The sequence below is a fragment of the Scyliorhinus canicula genome, chromosome 4, assembly GCF_902713615.1.
Source record: "Scyliorhinus canicula chromosome 4, sScyCan1.1, whole genome shotgun sequence".
NCBI lineage: Eukaryota > Metazoa > Chordata > Chondrichthyes > Carcharhiniformes > Scyliorhinidae > Scyliorhinus > Scyliorhinus canicula.
Genome location: NC_052149.1, coordinates 172,947,432 through 172,968,946, shown reverse-complemented (window position 1 = coordinate 172,968,946; position 21,515 = coordinate 172,947,432). Strand labels below are relative to the sequence as shown.

The 21,515-nt window shown below is 45.1% G+C and overlaps 1 protein-coding gene across 4 annotated transcripts in view; it reads right to left on the bottom strand.

Annotated features, from left to right (window-relative positions):
- Positions 1-455: 455 nt before the first annotated feature.
- The window catches only part of ergic1 (endoplasmic reticulum-golgi intermediate compartment 1), a 145,727-nt gene continuing 124,667 nt past the window's right edge, over positions 456-21,515 (bottom strand). For all 4 annotated transcript variants that reach the window (XM_038795549.1, XM_038795552.1, XM_038795551.1 and 1 more), the window contains 2 exons: positions 19,900-20,022; positions 456-5,319 (listed from right to left, as the gene is read on the bottom strand). In XM_038795549.1, coding sequence (XP_038651477.1) covers positions 5,212-5,319; positions 19,900-20,022 — 231 coding nt within the window. In that variant the 3' untranslated portion in view covers positions 456-5,211. The remainder of the gene's footprint in view (positions 5,320-19,899; positions 20,023-21,515) is intronic.

Genomic DNA, 21,515 nt, shown 5'->3' with positions numbered 1-21,515 from the left:
GTTCTGCTTGATTGCAGTTAGCGAAGGACTTGGAGCCAGAAAACAAAAAGCACAGGGAGATTCTGAAAATGGAAGGCATGGAAAGACTTGAAAACATTCAAAACGTGTGTGTGTGTGTGTGTGAATGCGAGAAAGAGAGACAGGCATGTGTGTGAACGTGAGAGACATGTGTGTGTGTGAATATAGTTGAGGCCAAAACACTCGGTTTTCAAGAAGCAATTAGGTATGGCACTTGGGGTGAAGCGAATCAAAGAATAGGGGGGGGGGGGGGGGGGGGGGGAGGGCGAGGCAGGCTGTTGAATTGAATAATCAGCCATGGTTTTAATGAATGGCAGAGCAGGCTTGAAGGGCCGAATGGCCTCCATCTGCTCATATTTTCTATGTTTCTATGTTTTAACGTTCCTTAGCTAAGTTACAATATGTTACAATAACCAAGCAACAGGAAAGACTTCCAACATAGTTGAATTTTTCAAGTTTTATTTACTGCATTCATTTACATACTTGTACAGTTATAAAATTGAATATTGCAACCGTTATGTATAATATTCCTCATTCTTACCATAGGAAAATCACATAGGAATAGCACAGGAGAGAGCCTAATTCTTCATAAAGGACTTGTCCTTGCAAACACCAGCTCCCCAGATGGAAGTGGGTTTTTACTTCACTGGGTTCAGGAAAATTACAAATGGAAATTTAAAGATGCAGCTTAAGATGCAGAGGTTAAGATCTCTGATAAAAGGGATCAACCAGGAAGGAGAAATTCATAACAATCCTCGCTTAGTTTCTATACAATGATTGGGATGACAGCAAGCCTGACTCCCTGGGCTGCATCAGAGAAAAGAAAAAGGGAGGATTTGCACAACTGATGCCTTCTTGAAAGGAATTTAGATATTATTATCTGGGGAGTGTTAACTTGTAAACTGCTCCACAGGACATCACTGATTCACACTGATCTAGGACCCCTTCTGGCTGATGTATATGTCGAAGGATGAGATAAATCAAAATGCATGAAAATGCAAAGTTTAATATATCAAATATAATTCAAGTTCAAAGGCTAAAAAAGTAAAGTACCATCGCAAAAGAAAATATTTTTCACTTGTAGAAATATTTTTTAAAAATAAAAATAAAAGATAAGACTGCGTAATGGGAACCAAAATCATGTGGTGCATGGACATATGTATTTTCAAAAGAACAAGTTCTTTCTTAGTTCCTGCTCAAGAGATTATTGGGCAGATCAACAATGTATAAAGGGCTATAAAAATGATCAACATTCTGTTTGGCACATATCATTAAACCATTATGCTGAGTATCATCCTCCAAATAGTCAGACTAAACTCTAAAATACTAAAGAAAATGAATAACACACAAGACAAATCATTTCCTCAGGTTGGATGCAATGCGAAGAAAGTCTCCCTAATCCTTAGTTTACTGCAGAAAGATAATAGTCTGAAACAGGTCTGAGACAGGCTTGCAGTAAAAGCAATTTCATCACTTGAATTCAGTTATACATAAAAAGGGACCAGATTCAATTCTACTTGTGTACACTTTAAACAATAAATTTTGCATACTGGAAGCAAAACTAAAGTGACCAGCTATGCAAAGATATTTTCAAATACTCTTGCCCGACAAAGCCTTTCATTTGATGCCTAAAACCTCGAATCGCCAATTTCTGAAATCACCTACTACATTCCGAAACCCCTTACTTAAATGGTCAACAAACTATACTGCAGATATTTAGCAGAATCAAAAATAATAGGCTAGTTAAAAATGGTTGGACTTTTGTGTATTGTCCCTCAAGTTCCATCCAAAAAACTAATTATTTCAAAGTTGCATCCGACCGGATCAGTAGTTATCAAATTAGATCAAATTAACAGCTTTGATTGTCAATACTATAAACCTGTGCCAGTATATTCGCTACATCTTCCAGAGAGTATCTATTCACTGCTTATTAGAAAGAAGCCACAGTTCCCCCCTTTTTTTTAATGAACTAAATATATTTACATTTAGCTTGCAATTTACTCAGCAGTCAAAAAATACAGCTAGTTCCACACAATTAATTGGAACCATATACAATAACGCCGCAGGCAGAATCTAATGCCAATATTTGCACAAGACCCTCAACACCAATTTCCAAGGTTATCACATCAATTTGAGGCAGAGATTTCAACACTGACTTTTTTTTCTGCTCATTGACATCGTAACCAGCAAACAAAAGATTTAGCCCTGGACTCAGGCAATGGGCATCCCAACCTCACTTCTGTCTGTAAAGGGTAATGAACTATGATATATTTCCATATGTTAACACATTTGGGAGGATCATATATTAAAAAATTGTTCCCATGGCAACGCTTCGGCAAATCTGAATTGAATTGTCAACCAACCAGCATTCTTCTCCCCTGCAATATAAATTGTTGTGGTAGTATGAAGTTTAGCATTCTTGCTTTTGTCCTAATGAGTAAAGCAAGAAAAGTTTCCCTTTCAGGCAGTATTCAAGATTTAAAAATAGAACTACATCATCTTCTAAAATATTGGCATAAACAGTATTCAAACATTGCAGGACTTGAACAAATAAACTTCATGATGTAAAGAAATGTCTGGATACATTTGGGAAGACTGTGAAGTTCCCTAATATTTGTGTCTTATTCTATTTTCATTGTTCCTCCTCCAATGTAACCATCAACCAAAAAGAAAAATGCCATGGTTAAAATATTTTTCAGCTAAAAATTGGATATACGGTTTTGATGCATCATCAGTTCAAGCTGGAATTTCTGCAGAATCCAGGCATCATTAGGATGGTGCTTTTTAAAAAAAAAAAATTTAGTCTCCTTCAGTGTCGCAAGCATTGCATATGTGTCAACTGAAAAGAAAACAAATATGCATTCATCACAGTTAAGAACAATTACACCTTTCAATCCAAATGGATGGAAAGCTTTACGGCAATGTTACGGTCATTTTTTTTTTAAAAGGGCACTTTGTAAATGGTACAATACTTGTTTTAAGTGTAGTCATTATTAAAATATTTGGCATGGTTGTGCTGTGGTTCGATGGTTTTACTTAAGCTGCCAGATGGTATAGTTATTGCTGCAGTGCAGCATAGATATGGGCTGTAGCAACTTACATCACTGCAGCAAAGTAATTTTTAAAAGTGGAACGACATAAAGTTCCAAAATGTAACCAGACATGCACTAACTTTGATTTTCAAAAGGCATTTAGAGTACCCAATTGTTTTTTTCCAATTAAGGGGCAATTTAGCATGGCCAATCCACCTAACCAGCACATCTTTGGGTTGTGGGGGTGAAACCCACACAGACACGGGGAGAATGTGCAAACTCCACATGGACAGTGACCCAGGGCCGGGATTTGAACCCAGGTCCTCAGCGGTGTAGTCCCAGTGCTAACCACTGCTCTACTGTGCTGCCCCTCCACCAACTGTCTGCCATTGTACAGTTCCACCAACTGTCTGTCATTGTACAGTTTCAGCAAATGAATCTTCCTGAAGTAAGGAACGACAGGGAACATTTTAGAAAGTAAAGTTGTTCTTTTAACCTTGTAAACTCCATCAGTTTTATTCGGACAGCAAATTTCTGAATTTTTCGATAGACCTAATTTGGCTAACAAAAATGATGGCCATCCCATTTTGTAAAGGACTACAAGTCATACAGCCTAGGGGGAAAACATTGATAAAAGAATATCTCGCCTTCACTGGACGGATTCCAGTAGACAAACTGCAGCCTGAAAAATGCTGGACAATGATTTCCTCTACATGAACCTAGTTTAACATTTCATCTGAAAAGATTTATTAAATCATATTAGCTTCTTTATATTTCTGGAGGACTAAATACTTTTAAAGCAGTGAGTTCATAATATTCTTTAAAGATAGATTTAGAGATATGAACCATACCGATATTTGGCATGTGTGCATTGGAGGGAAACATTTAAGTATTACTGCTCATTCATTTTCACTACAATATACCATTTAAAAAAATATCTCCCAGACTATTGTTTTCAGGTTTGCCACACTATAATCTAAGCATCCTCCAAACTGACAGCAACTGAAACAGAATGTTTCCTTATGATAATCACTATTGGCTGCAACCTAGAATTTTGAGTGCCACTGCATTTTCACCAACCATAGACGGAAGTCGGCTTTTATTCCTGTTTAATGATTCACTTCGGCCTTTAGAAATAAGGCAACCGTTTTTACCTCTCTTTTTCAAGTAATTGCTTAGTTCTACCTCATGGAGATTGTTTGCATCCAAGGAACTTCAAATGCATTGAAGTATTACTAGTAAGTAATTATGGACAAATGGCATACTAATATAATTATACATCAAAATTTTCAATTTTGAGCCCTCAAAAGCAGTCACATAATTTATGTGCCACAGTATTTTTCTTTAAAAATCTATCAATATGCCATTTAATGTATACGCGTGTGTGTTATAAATGCATAGGGAAAGAGACAAGAATTCAAATGAAACCTCTGTCCCTTATCTTTAAGACTTTTGCATTACACAAATGTTGCTTGCACACTCTTCTTGGCTAATATTTTATTCCAAACCAAATTGTTCATCCCTGAACCATTGGTTGTAAAAGTGGATTAAGCAATCATTTAGGTGCTTTATTATTTTCTGTTTACTTGGGGGAAAATCAGAAAGCTAAACACACAGACAACTGATGCTGTTTTTGAATAATACAACACATTGGATTTGGATATCCACCTTTAAAGAAACACAAAGTAACGTAACATCGTAAAAAATACGTGGGAGAATTTTACGGCCTCTCCCGCTGGCGGAATCTGCCAGTCCGCTGAAATCAATGAGCTTTTCAACGGCTTGCTGCATTTCCAGCCCCACCCCCACCACGATGGGGCTGTAAAACCCACCCAAGGCGTTTCTTCATTGTTCAGTGTATCTATTTGGCTTAGAAGACCAGTAAAGGCAAATGTTACCAATTTGTGTCAGAATATAATGTAATGTTAGTAAAGACAGATGTTATTTTTACCATTCAAAATATTTGCAATTTAGATATTCAAACCTCCTACATAATACATTTCACTTCATAATGACCACAGAATGAAACAGAATTGTTCAAACTCTAGTTGTAACTTTGAATGACGTTGGCTGGTAGTTCCACATAAATAAAAATCATCTTAACTTATTTGAAGCCAGTTGTTCGTAAACTGAACTGGCTCAGTAATTGCATACATTAGTGCTAGTGCATTTTGCCCAGCTGAATCTTCTTCCAGGCTTCAGAAGCTGTAAAGATACAGGAGTCTATGATTCCAGCAACTGTAAATGTTCCTCCAATGATAGCACAGATCTGAGGGTTAAAAAAATTATAGGAATCAAATTATTCTAATTTCAGACACCAAACTTTCTATTCACAAATTTCACAAACGTGATTTTCTTTGAAAAAAATCACCTGAAACATTTATTCCAGGACAAGACTCACAAAATGACATTCCTTTCCCAAATCAAAACTAGGTTTCTGTGAAGTACATTTTTCCATTTATAATCAAAGATAATTTTGCCAACTCATTCAAATAACTTAAATTCAAGGCTGTCACAATCTAAACAAGTAAATGTACTTTTTGCAAACTTAGTCATTAATACCTAATTTGATCAAATCACTTATCATGGAATAATCTAGATTTTATTTTAAAAAATGAAAATATGTAAGTGATATACATAAATGCTTCTGTTACACAGTGCAAGGTGAACGCTAGTTATTCCCTAGGGTTCAGCAACATCAGTATCTTACGTAAATTAATTCCACATCCTTTGCCATCAGGGATTATTACACAGTGCAGGTTATCTTGTTTTACAATGTCATGATTTGAACTGCAACAATGAAATCCCCCATTATGACAAGTATAATGTCAGATGTGCCACTGTACGCATTTCATCTCTCTTCTAAAGCCAGACTGTTAAGAGAGGCAAAGCCAACAAAGAGCAGAGACTGATTTTGTTTGCAAAGAATACATGAAACAAGATACAATGGGCAGGATTATTCTGATTTCCCACCATGCCAGCTGAAAATTCACCAATCACGGCAGCAGACACCCCCCCCCCCCCCCCCCCCCCAATGTTTAACTCAGAGGAGAGCTCATTCGCTGAAGATGGGCCTTCCACCCCTCACTTGGGAGGAGGTCCTGCCTCAGAGCTAACCAGCCAATCTGATTGGTTAACAGCTCTGTAATCTACAAGCAATCCCTCCATTCTCAGTGCCAGAGCCCCCAAGACCAGGTAGGTGTGGGGTCCCATGGCAGGGACGGGACGGGTTTCTTGATTTGGGATTGGAACCATGATGTGGATCAAATGCAGGACCCAACCCCGTGCCATGTTGGAAATAGTGATTGACAGGATTTCTGAAGCATTGGTCAATTGGTGGCGAGAGGGCATGCTCACTATTGAATTAAGGGCAGTGAGAGGTTCCTGCAGGAGGTCCTCCAGCACCGAGACAGTTGCAGTTTGCTGATGGAAGGAAGGGAAAGCGAAAGCATGTCAAAATGGAGGTGCCCCCTCCAGCATTTTCTTTTTAATTGAAATTACCACAGCTGCTGCCCAATCACCATTGTGGAGGTGGATGCCCTCCACAGGACAGACTGTGGATATAGCTAGGGCGGCAGGGTGGCATAGTGGTTAGCACTGATGCCTCACAGCTCCGGGATCCCAGGTTCAATTTCGGCCTCAGGTGACTTTATGAGTGGTGTTGTACATTCTCCCCATGTCTGTGTGGGTTTCCTCTGGGTGCTCCGGTTTCCTCCCACTGTCCAAAGAAGTGCAAGCTAGGTGGATTGGCCATGTTAAATTGCCACTCAGTGTCCAATGGTTAGGTGCTGTTACTCGGGTTATGGGGATAGGGTGGAGACATGTGCTTGGCTAGTTGCTCTTTCCAGGGGCCGGTGTAGACTTGACGGTCCGAATGGCCTCCTTCTGCACTGTAAATTCTATGATGATCTTTCTGTAATGGTAGCATGGGGTGCGAGGGGAAGGGGCATGTGGCGGCAGGTTTACATTACTGCTTACCTGCCTGCCACTAGGAAGCAGCTCCTTCCACTGGCCATTTTTCAGTCACTGCTGAGGGGGCTCGCCTACCAATTTATAAATTCCAATCAGCGCAAGGAAAGGACCTTAAAATGGCTTCAATTGGCCACTCGTCTCTGACGTGATTTCCTTGAAAATGACCCGGGGAGGGGGGGATTGTTTTGCTGGTAACTCTGGTCCCATCTCTGCAGCAAACCAAAAGATTAACCGTGGCTCTTAAATTATAACGTTTATTCTCTCTGGGAGCTTTGAATCTTGGATCATTTCTTCTAAAAATTATGCACTCAATTAAAATGCAGTCCTAAACCTCCCCAGGGCTACACTAATTAAAGTGGATTGCATTATATATCACAATATAAATCCATTTAAAAAACACATCCAATAGATTTAATACAATCAGAGTAAATCTTGCAGTTTTTTACACCATTATTAATTTTTATTGCATTTTTATCAGAAGTTAGAATAAGTAAGGTTACAAGGTTCAAACTAAGTGCACTGCTTTTCCAAAATCACAAATATGTGGACACTTAAGACTGTATTTGATTACTTATGAAATTAAAATTGTTACCTATACTATTTGATGAATATGTATTTGCTGCGTAGGTGTGAAAGCTGCTGCTTCATCCCAAATGCTTGCTCCATAAACAATACACCATCTGCCAGCCAGCAGATAATCTCCCTAGAAACAGCTCTGGATAGCTTGCAGTGCACAGTGATGATTCACACACTGCCATAGCAACAATGATGCAAATCCTCACGATTAACACTATTACTTTCTATATTTGGCCCATAAGAACGATATCCTTCGATTACAGCCTGAGAATCAGAAGTATAGCACTTTAAGGGAGTCTTAATCCTCAATCCATGGCGTTTTCTTATTCCATTTCTTCATCCTTAAATTACAACCGAGAGCTGGATTAAATTCAGAATTATATATTTCCTAAAGCTTCAGAAGATTTATCAGAGATTTTGGTCACTCCGTTGGATAGAATAATTCTCAGTAAGCGTTCTGAACCTCAGATGCTGTAATCTCTTCTGACCCCTAAATACAGTGGTCAGATTCACTTTATGTCAACCTTCATTTCTGTTCCTCGTCTTGAAGTTTCAGCTTGGTAATTGGCAGGAGCCTTGAGTGGGGAATTGAAGTGAATAGCTCAAGCGTATCATGCATACATTCTTGGAATTGGCCAGCTGAAAGAACCTGAATGCCCACGAGGCAAGTAAGAGACATTATGTAAATTTGATCTGAAGCCGCTTTAAGTGTTTGCTTTAAAAGGATTCGTCGGTTGGCAATAGACTAGTACAAGAATAACAGCGAGAGCTAGTTAAACAGCACTCAAACCCCAAGTGCTGCAGTGCTACTGCTCCATTGAACAGCCGCCCCTCAAAATGTGAGTGAGATATGCAGACTGCAACTCCATGCTTCTGAGCATATGCAGTATGTTGCCACCTCACCCCTTCCCTGCAATACGAGTAATTCTACCTAGTTTCACAGTGCAACAATGCAAGGGCGCCTCGATTTCCCTGCGGTACCAAATGCAACCAAAAACATGGAATGAAGGGAGCTGCAAGTGATGAGATGAGCAATTTCTAAATCCAAAATAAATCATTTGAATATCTGACAAATAATAGCTTCACAGGAACTAATGTGCACAAAGTTTGAATTAAACAAGCCAGTCTTTCTTATGCCAGGCTTCTTTTGAAGTACTTTCTGATCCTCTAGAATCTGCTTCACTATGCATTATGTAAGTTATAAGCAGCTAAGATTCATGTTAGAAGTGCAGAAAAGGATTGCGATTGGCCCAGTTTCATTTTCTGGAATTGTACAATTACATCATAAACAGAAGGACACTTCAGAATGGGATGAAAAACTGACAAGTTGCAGAATTACTAAAACCCGTTTGATCAAACCACAATTCCAGTTCAAAGCTTGTTGTACCATTCATGAAGCCTACTTCATCACCATGACATCATGGGTATCTCAATATTGTACAAAAAACTAATTCAAAGAATGGGTCTATTTCGCATTGACAGAATATTTTCAACAGGTTCAGCCTCTAATTTAAAGTTTAGCAGCATGTACAATGAGAAAAAAAATCATTTTATTTAGAACACAATAATTAGCAGTGTATTCTGAACTGAAGGTCTCTTTTCTACATAAATTTAGAGTACCCAATGCTTTTTTTCCAATTAAGGGGCAATTTAGCATGGCCAATCCAGCTACCCTGCACACCTTGGGTTGTGGGGGTAAAACCCACACAGACACAGAAAGAATGTGCAAACGTCACTTGGACAATGACCCGGGGCCGAGACCGAACCCGGGTCCTCAGCACCATAGGCAGCAGTGCTAACCACTGAGCCACCATGCCACCCTTGAAATGAAGGTTTCTTTTTTTATATAAATGTTTTTGTATTGGGTTTTTGAACAAAGTATATTTACCGTTATGTACACAGGATAAGAGACACATACATATATATATATATATATATATATAAAAGCACATATATAGAAGAGAAGGGCACACCCAAACATACCAAAGAAAAGAAAATAGCAAATAATTTTTTAAAAATACAATAAAAAATAAAATAGAATAACTGGTAGGGTATTGTGCACCAGCTCAACAGCAGCAACTCTGTGTACCTGGCAAAATTATTTACAACAGATAAGTGGGCGAGTGATAAGAACATAAGAACTAGGAGCAGGAGTAGGCCATCTGGCCCCTCGAGCCTGCTCCGCCATTCAATTCGATCATGGCTGATCTTTTGTGGACTCAGCTCCACTTTCCGGCCCGAACACCATAACCCTTAATCCCTTTATTCTTCAAAAAACTATCTATCTTTACCTTAAAAACATGTAATGAAGGAGCCTCAACTGCTTCACTGGGCAAGGAATTCCATAGATTCACAACCCTTTGGGTGAAGAAGTTCCTCCTAAACTCAGTCCTAAATCTACTTCCCCTTATTTTGAGGCTATGTCCCCTAGTTCTGCTGTCACCCGCCAGTGGAAACAACCTGCCCGCATCTATCCTATCTATTCCCTTCATAATTTTAAATGTTTCTATAAGATCCCCCTCATCCTTCTAAATTCCAACGAGTACAGTCCCAGTCTACTCAACCTCTCCTCATAATCCAACCCCTTCAGCTCTGGGATTAACCTAGTGAATCTCCTCTGCACACCCTCCAGTGCCAGTACGTCCTTTCTCAAGTAAGGAGACCAAAACTGAACACAATACTCCAGGTGTGGTGGGGGGGAGGGATAATCAATTACAGTGGGCAATACTCGAATGGGTTTGGTGTTGGTGTTGTCGCTTGCTTCTCCTGGACTGATCTCGCTGCCGTCTCTCGCTCACCTCCGCTTCTGCCGTTCCTCCCGTCTTTCGTCTTTATTCTCCTCATCCCCTACTCCTGGAGATGCCATGTTCGTTATTGTATCCCGTGCCTTCCTTCCGGCTCTCATTTCCCTGCCCCCCCCCCCTCCCCACACACACACACACACACACACACACACCTCCCTGGTTCTCCTCTCTTGTTCCCTGTCTCTTCCCTGAAATGAAGGTTTCTAAATAGACTTTTAAAATATTCAATTTAAATTCAATTCCAATTAAGAGGCAATTTAGCATGGCCAACCCACCTACCATGCACATCTTTGGGTTGTGGGGGCGAAACCCATGCAAACACAGGGAAAATGTACAAACTCCACACAGACAGTGACCCAGAGCCGGGACCAAACCTGGGACCTCGGCTCCGTGACGCAGCAGTGCTAACCACTGCACCACCGTGCTGCCCTCTACCGAGCCACACTTGGTAGTAGACATTGAATTCTCCCCCAGGGTACATACTGCTTCCTTGTGACCCTCAGTGCTTCCTCCAAGTGGTGTTCAACATGGAGGAGTACTGATTCACCAGCTGAGAAGGGGAGCAGTACATGGTTATCAGCAGGAGGTTTACTTCCACATATCTGACTTGATGCCACAAAACCGAATTGGGTTAGTCCACAGAATCCATAGAAGTCCTACCATGCAGAAGGAGGCCATTCGGTCCATCATGTCTCTCCGAAAGAGCACTCTGCCTAGGCTGACTCCCATGCCCTATCCCCATAACTCCACTTAACCTGCACATCTTTGGACACTAAGGGCAATTTAGCACAGCCAACCCACTTAACCTACACATCTTTGGACACTAAGGGCAATTTAGCACAGCCAATCCACTTAACCTGCACACCTTTGGACTGTGAGAGGAAACCAGAGCACCCGGAGGAAACCCACGCAGACATGGGGAGAACGTGCAACCTCCATACAGTCATCCAAGGCCTAAATCGAATCCAGTTCCTTGCTATTGTGAGGCGCAGTGTAAACTACTGTGCCACCCATATTTTTGATCAGATTTGAGGTCTCACATAGCATCTATGTCCCAACTGCATATCATGGTGCCACTAGGGGCGGCACAGTGGCTGGCACTGTTGCTTCATAGCGCCAGGGACCAGAGTTTGATTTCCGGCTTGGGTCACTGTCGGTGCGGCATCTGCACGTTCTCCCAGTGTCTGCATGGGTTTCCTCCGGGTGCTCCAGTTTCCTCCCGTAAGTCCCGAAAGACATGCTTGTTAGGTGAATTGGACATTCTGAATTCTCCCTCAGTGTACCCGAACAGGTGCCGGAGTGCAGCAGCCAGGGGAATTTCACAGTAACTTCATTGCAGTGTTAATGTAAGCCTACTTGTGACACTAATTAAGATTCTTATTATTTTTACCTCTGCCGGTGATGGTGGAGTTTGGGACATTAGCTGTAAGGTATGATTCCATAATTATGACTATGTCAGGCCTTTGCTTGACCAGCCTGTCAGACAGCTAACCCAATTTTGGTATAAGCACCCAGACATTAGTAAGGAGAACCTTTCAGGGTCAACAGCGCTGTCTGTTTGTGGTTATCTTTTCCGCTGCCGAGGTTGATGCAGGTGATCTAGCCAGTTTCATTCTTTTTTTATTAAATTTTTAATGGTTTAATACAACTGAGTGGCTTGCGAGGCCATTTCAGAGGGCACAGAAGAGTCAACCACTTTACTGTAGATCTGCAGTCACATGTAGGCCAGGCCAGGTGAGGATGGTACTTTCCTTCTCAAAAGGCCATTCGTGAACCTGGAGGGTTTTTGACGACAACAAATGGTTTTGTAGTCATCATTGGACTTTTAATTCCACGTTTTCATTGAATTCAAATTTCGCCATCTGCCTTTGTATGCTTTGAATCCAGCTCCAGAGGATTACCCTGGGCCTCTGGATTACTAGCCCAGTGACAATACCTCAATACCCCCACCTCCCCACAGACTAATTACAGACTAGACTACATTTTTTCAAGAACAAGAACAACACTATAAACTCTCCTACTCACCACACTCCTAGGTATGATTCAGGGCAAACAACACCAGCTTCTCCAAGCTAACCTTGTCACTAAAATTTCCCATCCCTGGGGCCATTCTGGTAAATCTCTTCTGCGCCCTGTCAAGAACCTTCACATCCTTCCTAAAGTGTGGTGATCCGATCTGGGTTCAATACTCTAGTTGTGGCCTAAAGAGCTTCATAAAGGTTCAGCAAAGCTTCCCTGGTTTTGTACTCAGTACCCCTATTTATGAAGCCCCAGATTCCATATGCTTTGTTAACTACTCTCTCAATATGACCTGTCACCTATGACGATTTATGCACATGACCCTCCTGATCCCTCTGTCCCTGCACATTCTTTAGGACTGTGCCTTAATGTATGTATCACCTCACTATCCCTTCTGCCAAAATGCATCAGCTCAGACTTATTTATATTAAATTCTATCTACCACAAATCTGACCATTCTGCTAGTCTATCTTCACCACACCTCCAAGTTATTTAGTGACATCAGCCAAGTTTTGTATTCCAATATCCAAGTCAAACATCCTCTGCGCATTTCCTTCAATGTTGTCCGTTACTTCATCAAAAATATTCAATACGATTCATCAAACATGATCTGTCTCTTACAAATCCATGCTGCTCTCCCTAAAAAACTCAAACCTTTTCAGGCACCTGTGGACTTTTCCCCCTGCATATTGTTTCTAAAACCTTACCCACCACTGATAAATTAACTGGCTTGTGGTTACCAGGGATGCCCTTGCACCCTTCCTTGGACAAAGCATGTCACATTGATCACTCTCCAAACATCTGGCATTTTCCCTGTGAGAGATTCTGGCAAGCCTATTCATTATCTCGGGGATCCCCCATTTCACATAGCAAACAGAGATGCAAGCCATCTGGACCAGGTGACTTATCCACTCTAAGCATTCCAGTACTTCCTGAATGTCAATTTTCACCTCTACATCTTAAGAATATTTTGTCAGCACCCTCTTCCTTAGCAAACAAGGATACAAATACACATTATGTAGTTTAGCTATGACCAGTGCCTCTGGAATATAATATTTTTTCTTTTGTCCCTCATAGGCCCCCCTTTACTATTTATATGTCCCCCGCCCAACACTTATATGCTGGTTAAAGATTTTTAGGGCCCCCTTTTAATGTTAACCGCCGTTCTATGTGGGATCAGCATCCCCTCCAAATGGACTTTATGAAATATGAAAAAACACCAAAACGCACAGTCACAAGCGCCGCATATAAAAACAAATCTCAACAAAAAACAGAGGCAGGCTATAGCACAAGGGTTAATTTCAAACATTCCAACATCGAATCAGAATTGATGCTATTAAAGGACCGACAGTGGCACAAGATAACTGCCATCAGATTTTTTTTTTTTTAAACTCATTTACAGGATGTGGGCGTCGCTGGTTAAGCCAGCATTTATTGCCCATTCCTAGTTGCCCTTCAGAAGGTGGTGATGAGTTGCCTTCTTTAACCGCTGCAGACCTTGAGGTGTCAGTACACCCACTGTGCTGTTAAGGAGGGAGTTCCAGGATGTTGCCCCAGCGACAGTGAAGGAACGGCGAAATGGGTAGCATGGTAGCACAATGGTTAGCACTGTTGCTTCAGTGCCAGGGTCCCGGGTTCAATTCCCGCTTGGGGGCACTGTCTGTGCAGAGTCTGCATGTTCCCCCCTGCGTGGGTTTCCTCCGGGTGCTCCGGTTTCCTCCCACATGTCCCAAAAGGCGTGCGCTGTTAGGTAAATTGAACATTTTGAATCCTCCCTCTGTACCCGAACAGGCAACGGAATGTGGTGGCTAGGGGCTTTTCACAGTAACTTCATTGCAGTGTTAATGTAAGCCTACTTGTGACAATAATAAAAGATTATTATTATTGTATTTCCAAGTCAGGGTGGTGAGTGACATGGAGGGAAACCTCCAGTTGGTAGGGTTCCCAGGTACCTGCTGCTCTTGTCCTTCTAGATGGTAGTGGTCGTAGGTTTGGAAGGTGCTGTCTGAGGAACCTTGGGTGAATTACTGCAATGCATCTTGTAGTTGGTACACACAGCTGCCACTGTTTGTCGGTGGTTGAGGGTTTGAATGTTTGTCGAAGGGGGAGCAATCAAGTAGGCTGTTTTGTCCTGGATGGTGTCAAGCTTCTTGACTATTGTTGGAGTTGCACTCATCCAGGCAAGTGGAGAGTATTCTATTACACTCCTGACTTGTGTCTTGGAGATGGTGGACATGCTTTGGGGGTCAGGAGGTGAGTTACTCGCCGTAGGAGTCCTAGTCTTTGAACTGCCCCGGTAGCCACAGCATTAATATGGCTAGTCCAGTTCAGTTTCTGATCCATGGTAACCCCGAGGATGTTGATTGTGGGGGATTCAGCGATGGTAATGCCATCGAATGTCAAGGGGCGGTGGTTAGATCCTCTCTTGTAGGAGATGGTCATAGCCTGGCACCTGTGTGGCGCGAATGTTACTAATTTAACCAATTAAGAAGCTGAGGAGGCTACTGTTACAAACAACCCAGACAACAGCCATCACACAAGAACATTCACAACGGCTGAGGAAGGAGAGAAACCTTTACAGATATATCAGAGTTGGAGCCAGAGATACCTCATATTAATGGAGTCTAGTATTTCAGTTATTGAAATAACATCAGGCTGAATGAGTCTGTCTGGACCATGACATGCCACAGGGATTGAAAGGTGCTCAGCAGCAAAAGGAGAAGATCGAAGGGTCTGGCATGGCATCAAGAAAGGTTAGGACAGTCGATCTGGCTCGTAGATCTACAATTCATGCCAGAAGGACCAACCACATGGGGGGGGGGTTGTAAGTTATCAGCCAAATCCAAGGGTCACTGGGGCTGAAGTTTGAAAGTAACTTAAGAGTAACAATCAAATCCGGGGGATCAGGTACTTTTAACCATTCAAGTTTAATCGGGTTTTAACCAGGTCTTCTCAGGCTGGTAATTTTCCAAATTGAGCTACTCACTTCATAGCGAAATATTGGCCCCAAGTACCAGCATTAAGCAAAGTCAGCTAAAGTAGTGAGGTGTTATGGAAAACTTTCCTTAAATTCAGTCACAACACAGGGGCCCTCCTGTTATATGAGTATAACCTTCAATTTCCCACACTAGTATTGCAATCCCAGACCAGACCCCAAAAGTGGCTAGGATACAGGACCTAAACCCCAATATTATAGTTTATTTTGTAAGTCTGATTCGCTCCAGAAAGAATGATTCACTCCAGGAGTGATTACAAGAAGAAATAGGGATTTGGTATTTTAAAACAAAACATTATTAGGAATACAATATTAGGGGCGGTATGGTGGGGGGAGGGGGGCGTCCATTGGTTAGCACTGGACCTGGGCCACTGTCCATGTGGAGTTTGCACGTTCTCCCCATGTCTGCATAGGTCTCACCCACACAACCCCAAGATGTACAGGGCAGGGGGATTGGCCACGCTAAATTGCCCCTTCATTGGAACCTTTTTTTCAATGAATACAATATTAAACTCATTAACTTCACACCCAAAGATAACAGCTTACAATTACCCCCGAAACACTACGACTCAATTCTCCATTAAACAAGAAAAGAAAGATACAGCTCTCGTTCCAGGTTTAAACCGGCATGGCATAAAGTAATACTTGCTTTACAGAACAGGGGCGGGATTCTCCAACCCCACGCAGGGTCGGAGAATCGGCCGGCAGCGGCGTTATTCCCGCTCCCGCAGGGTTTTTAAATCTCTGACCGGCCAAAAACCGGTGCTGTGCAAATCCCGCCGGCAGCCTCTGAAAACAGCTGGCGCCGGTGGGATTTCATTTTTTTTTTAGATTCCACAAACCTCCGGCCCAGATGGGCCGAAGTCCCGCCGACGTGGCCACGGGTCACGTCGGCGAAAATCATAGTTGCTTTAAAACGGCGTCAACCATTGATGATGGTTGACGCCGTTCAGTGTCGGGGGGTGGGTTGCGGCATCGGGGGGGGGGGGGGGGGTGGGTTGCGGCATCGGGGGGGGGGGGGGTTGCGGCATCGGGGGGGGTGGGTTGCGGCATCGGGGGGGAGGGTTGCGACATCGGGGGGGGTTGCGGCATCGGGGGGGGTTGCGGCATCGGGGGGTGGGTTGCGGCATCCGGGGGGTTGCGGCATCGGGGGGGGCATCGGGGGTGGGTTGCGGCATCGTGGGGTGGGTTGCGGCATCGGGGGGTGGGTTGCGGCATCCGGGGGGGTTGCGGCATCGGGGGGGGGCATCGGGGGGTGGGTTGCGGCATCGGGGGGTGGGTTGCGGCATCGGGGGGTGGGTTGCGGCATCCGGGGGGGGGGGGGGTTGCGGCATCGGGGGGGTGGGTTGCGGCATCCGGGGGGGGGGGGGGAGGGGTTGCGGCATCGGGGGGGGGTTGCAGCATCGGGGGGGGGGGGGTTTGGGGGCAGCGGCGTGCAGAGAGGGTGGGCGACGGATGCCCGGGGCCAACGCACCGTCGCCCCCCCTCTGTACGCCGCTGCCCCCTACCCCAACCACCCCCCTCCCCACCACCCCTACCCCCCTCCCCACCACCCCTACCCCCCTCCAACGCTGCCCCCATCTCTCGCAACGCCGCAACCCCCCACCCTCAACGCCGCAACCCCCCCTCATCGCCGCAACCCCCCCCCCTCTCAACGCCGGGTTCCCCCCCTCAACGCCGGTACCCACACCCCGTCCCCCTCCCTCTGAAGGCCGGTACCCACACACCCCCCCTCTCTCCTCCTCCCTCCATTCCTTCCTCCTCCCCCCCCTCCTTCCTCCTCCCCCCTTCCTTCCTCCTCCCCCTTCCTTCCTCCTCCCCCTTCTTCCTCCTCCCCCCTTCCTTCCTCCTCCCCCCCTTCCTTCCTCCTCCCCCCCTTCCTTCCTCCTCCCCCCCTTCCTTCCTCCGTCCCCCCTCCTTCCTCCTCCCCCCCTTCCTTCCTCCTCCCCCCCTTCCTTCCTCCGTTAGTGGGGGGGGGGGGGTGCGGCGTTAGTGGGGGGTGGGGGGGTGCGGCGTTGGAGGGGGGTAGGGGTGGTGAAGGGGGTAGGGGTGGTGAGGGGAGGGGGTTGGGGTAGGGGCAGCTGCGTGCAGAGGGGGGGCGACGGTGCGTTGGCCCCGGGCATCCGTCGCCCCACTCCTCTGCACGCCGCTGCCCCTACCCCAACCCCCCCCTCACCACCCCTACCCCCTTCACCAACCCTACCCCCCTCCAACGCCGCCACCCCCCACCCCCCACTAATGCCGCACCCCCCCCCCCCACTAACGGAGGAAGGAAGGGGGGGAGGAAGGAAGGAGGGGGGAGGAAGGAAGGGGGGGGGAGGAAGGAAGGGGGGGGAGGAAGGAAGGGGGGGACGGAGGAAGGAAGGGGGGAGGAGGAAGAAGGGGGGACGGAGGAAGGAAGGGGGGGAGGAGGAAGGAAGGGGGGAGGAGGAGAGAGGGGGGGTGTGGGTACCGGCCTTCAGAGGGAGGGGGACGGGGTGTGGGTACCGGCGTTGAGGGGGGGGTACCGCCGTTGAGGGGGGGGACCCGGCGTTGAGGGGGGGGGACCTGGCGTTGAGGGGGGGGGGGTTGCGGCATTGCGAGAGATGGGGGGGCGGCGTTGGAGGGGGGTAGGGGTGGTGGGGAGGGGGTAGGGGTGGTGGGGAGGGGGGTAGGGGTGGTGGGGAGGGGGTTAGGGGTGGTGGGGAGGGAGGTTGGGGTGGTGAGGGGGGGGGGGTGGTTGGGGTAGGGGGCAGCGGCGTACAGAGGGGGGGGGGGCGACAGTACCGTTGGCCCCGGGCATCCGTCGCCCTCCCCTCTCTGCACGCCGCTGCCCCCAAACCCCCCCCCGATGCCGCAACCCCCCCCGATGCCGCAACCCCCCCCCCCCGATGCCGCAACCCCCCCCCCCCCGATGCTGCAACCCCCCCCCCGATGCCGCAACCCCCCCCCCCCCCAATGTCAGAACCCCCCCCCCCCCCAAATGCCGGAACCCCCCCCCCCCCCAAATGCCGGGTCTGTCTCTCTCCTCCTCCAAAAAACGCCGGGTCTCACCACTTCCGCAGCTGGTGAAACTGACGCGTATTGCGTCAGTCAGCATCTGGCCCCTCCGGGAACGGAGAATAGCGGCCTAAAAGAAGGCCCCGACGCCGGAGTCATGTACACCGATTTTCCTCGCCGGAAATCGGCGTTACGACGGTCTGCAGAGAATTTCGCCCCAGATTCTGGCTCTTGTTAGAACTCCTTGAGACTCTGGCTGAATATCTTCAAATAGCTGCTTCACTGGGTTGGTTTCAGCCCCTTCCACATCTTCAGACAAGACTGTCCTCATTTAAAATATTATTCTTTTTTAAACTATCCCACTGGGAAAGAAAACGTCCTTTACTTGTGGTCCAACAAAAAATACAAGGGCTGGAAGATCAAACTCTTCTCCCCAAAAGCTTTCTCAAAATGTCTGCCTCTTCCTTAGCTCTACCCAGCACTGACATCATCTCATGAAGCTGAAAAACAAATGAACTTTCCAGAGACTGAAAGCAAATTATCTCCCCGGGCTCTGTCGTCAGTCAGATCACACTGAAAAACACATTCTTCTGTCAATTTCACTTCTGGCTGCTAAAACCTCCCAGGACCTGCAAAACAGAACCCTCTAAAAAAAAACAGGACCTCTGCAATCAATCATACACCAATTCGGGCTTTTATCCCTTAAATTGACCAATACATTTATTATCCAATTTTCCCAAAATCCTCCTTTCGACACACTCGCCATCCTGTAACATCTGAGTGAATTTACTGACAAACTAGAGGACAAATCTGTTACAGTTTTATGCTCAATAACATCCACATTTCCCACACTTTTTTCTCCCCATATAAAATCCTTTTAGCCAACAGATTAAAAAGTTCTCTTTCATTATTCCAGACAAGATTTAAACTGAAGACCCGATTATGAAAGATGAATGTGGAATGCTCTACACCAAGATTTAATTTTTTAAAAAATCAATACATTAATTTTATTACTTCTCTTGACCTAGTTGACACTAACATTGCAAATTCACTTTATTCAATGAGTAATATCAAAAATTCTGAATGGTTTTGTACAGAGTTAAAAATAAAATAAGCTGTATTGGTAAAGGAACCTCCAAAGCAATCTCTCGGCAAAGAACCCATATCAAGAACCTTTGAGTCAGAGGAAATACCCATCGAGTCCCCAAATGCTGCACTGGAAAACCACAAGGCTATTAATAACTAACCCACAGCATGAGCATGAGAGCTTTGAAATATCAGCTCAAATCTTCTTTATTAAGTGAAAGTGCATTGATCTGATTTTCTCAATTCAGATCGAATCATACCAAGGTCACTGGAAAAACGAAAAATACCATCAGAATGTTGGCTTATACATCAGCTACCCAATTGCTTTTGTATTTGTGATATGCTACATGGTATGATCCAGACTGCATGGTATACAGTTAAGCATTTACATCACCAAGATTAATAAGTGTCCACTTACTGTTGTAATAAACCTGTATAATGGCTGTTGCCGTTCAACATATTTTACAGTAATTGGGCTGAGGTCGTATCGGAACCAGATGGCAGGTATAATGCGGCCTGTATGGCTGTATGCCACATATTCCTGAAATATACAAAAACTAAGCATTAACCAACTTTTGACAAACATTAAAAGCTTTTTTCACTTTATTTATTCATTTCAATCACTGGTATCCAGAAGGGGCAAGGACTAGACTGAATTTATATCGCAGATTCACACTTCTTGCAAAGAGCTCAAAGGTGCATCACACACACACACACACACACAATGGACAGGATTTTACTGCCATTCCCGTGAGCAGGGTTTTCTGGGTTCCCCACCGGCACAGGGTATAAACAACGGAAAACCCCGACGACAACGGCCAATGGCAGGCTGCCTCCACCCCTGCAAAACATGATGCGCGCAACCAGGGGGGTGCTCTCCCCACATAAGGATAGCGCTAGAAAAGGTGTCCTAAATATAGTCTATTCCATCGCCAACCTGGCTGGAAAACCAAATCCAGCAGGCTCATCTGTCTGCAATAAGGATCATAGAATTTACAATGCAGACGGAGGCCATTCAGAGTCTGCACTGGCCCTTGGAAAGAGCACCTTACTTAAGCCCACGCCTCCACCCTATCCCCATAACCCAAACTAACCTTTTTTAGACACTAAAGGCAATTTATCATGGCCAATCCACCAGACCTGCACATCTTTGGACTATGGGAGGAAACTGAAGCACCCGGAGGAAACCCACGCAGACACAGGGAGAACGTACAGACTCCGCACAGACAGTGACCCAAGCCAGGAATCGAACCTGGGACGCTGCAGCTGTGATGCAACTGTGCTAACCACTGTGCTACCGTGCTGACCGGATATCAAAGTTATACTTAATTTTGGAACCTGGAATGTAAAACCCGCATGTATAACGAGCAAAAAAAAAAAAATCGACTGGAGCAGAGAATTGCCCTTGCTGCCCGTGAACCCAGGCACATCAACATTGATGTTGCTGCCCTGCAAGAACAGGCGATGGGCAACTGAGGGAAAAAGGCGATGGTTACACCTTCTGGAGAGGAGAACCCAAGGATCAGCCCAGCAATTAGATTCGCCATCAAGAACAAATTCATGAACTGACTCTCATAGCTCTCTGTCGGCATCAACAAATGCCTCATGACCCTCTGTCTACAACTTGTCAAGAACCAGCAGGCAATGGTTGTGAGTGCCTAGGCCTCAACCCTTGAACCAATGTCGAGTCCAAAGAAAGCTTCTACTTCAGCCTGGACACACATTCTCCAACATTCTTAAGGATTCAAGATCCTCCTCCATGGCGACTTCAACGCCAGGGTTGGAAAGGACTCCCAACTCTGGAAAGGAACCATCTGAAAAGTAGAAGGAGTTGGGAATTGGGGTTCTCCTGCTCATCAAATGCAAGAAACACCAATTTGTCATTACAAACACATTCTTCTACAAACAAATAAGCTCAAGATTTCCCGGGACATCAACGACAAAGCAGTAGCATATGACCGACTATGTTATCGTTCGAACCCGTGACCAAAAGAATGGTCTCATTACCAAAGCAATGAGCAGTGCAGATGACTG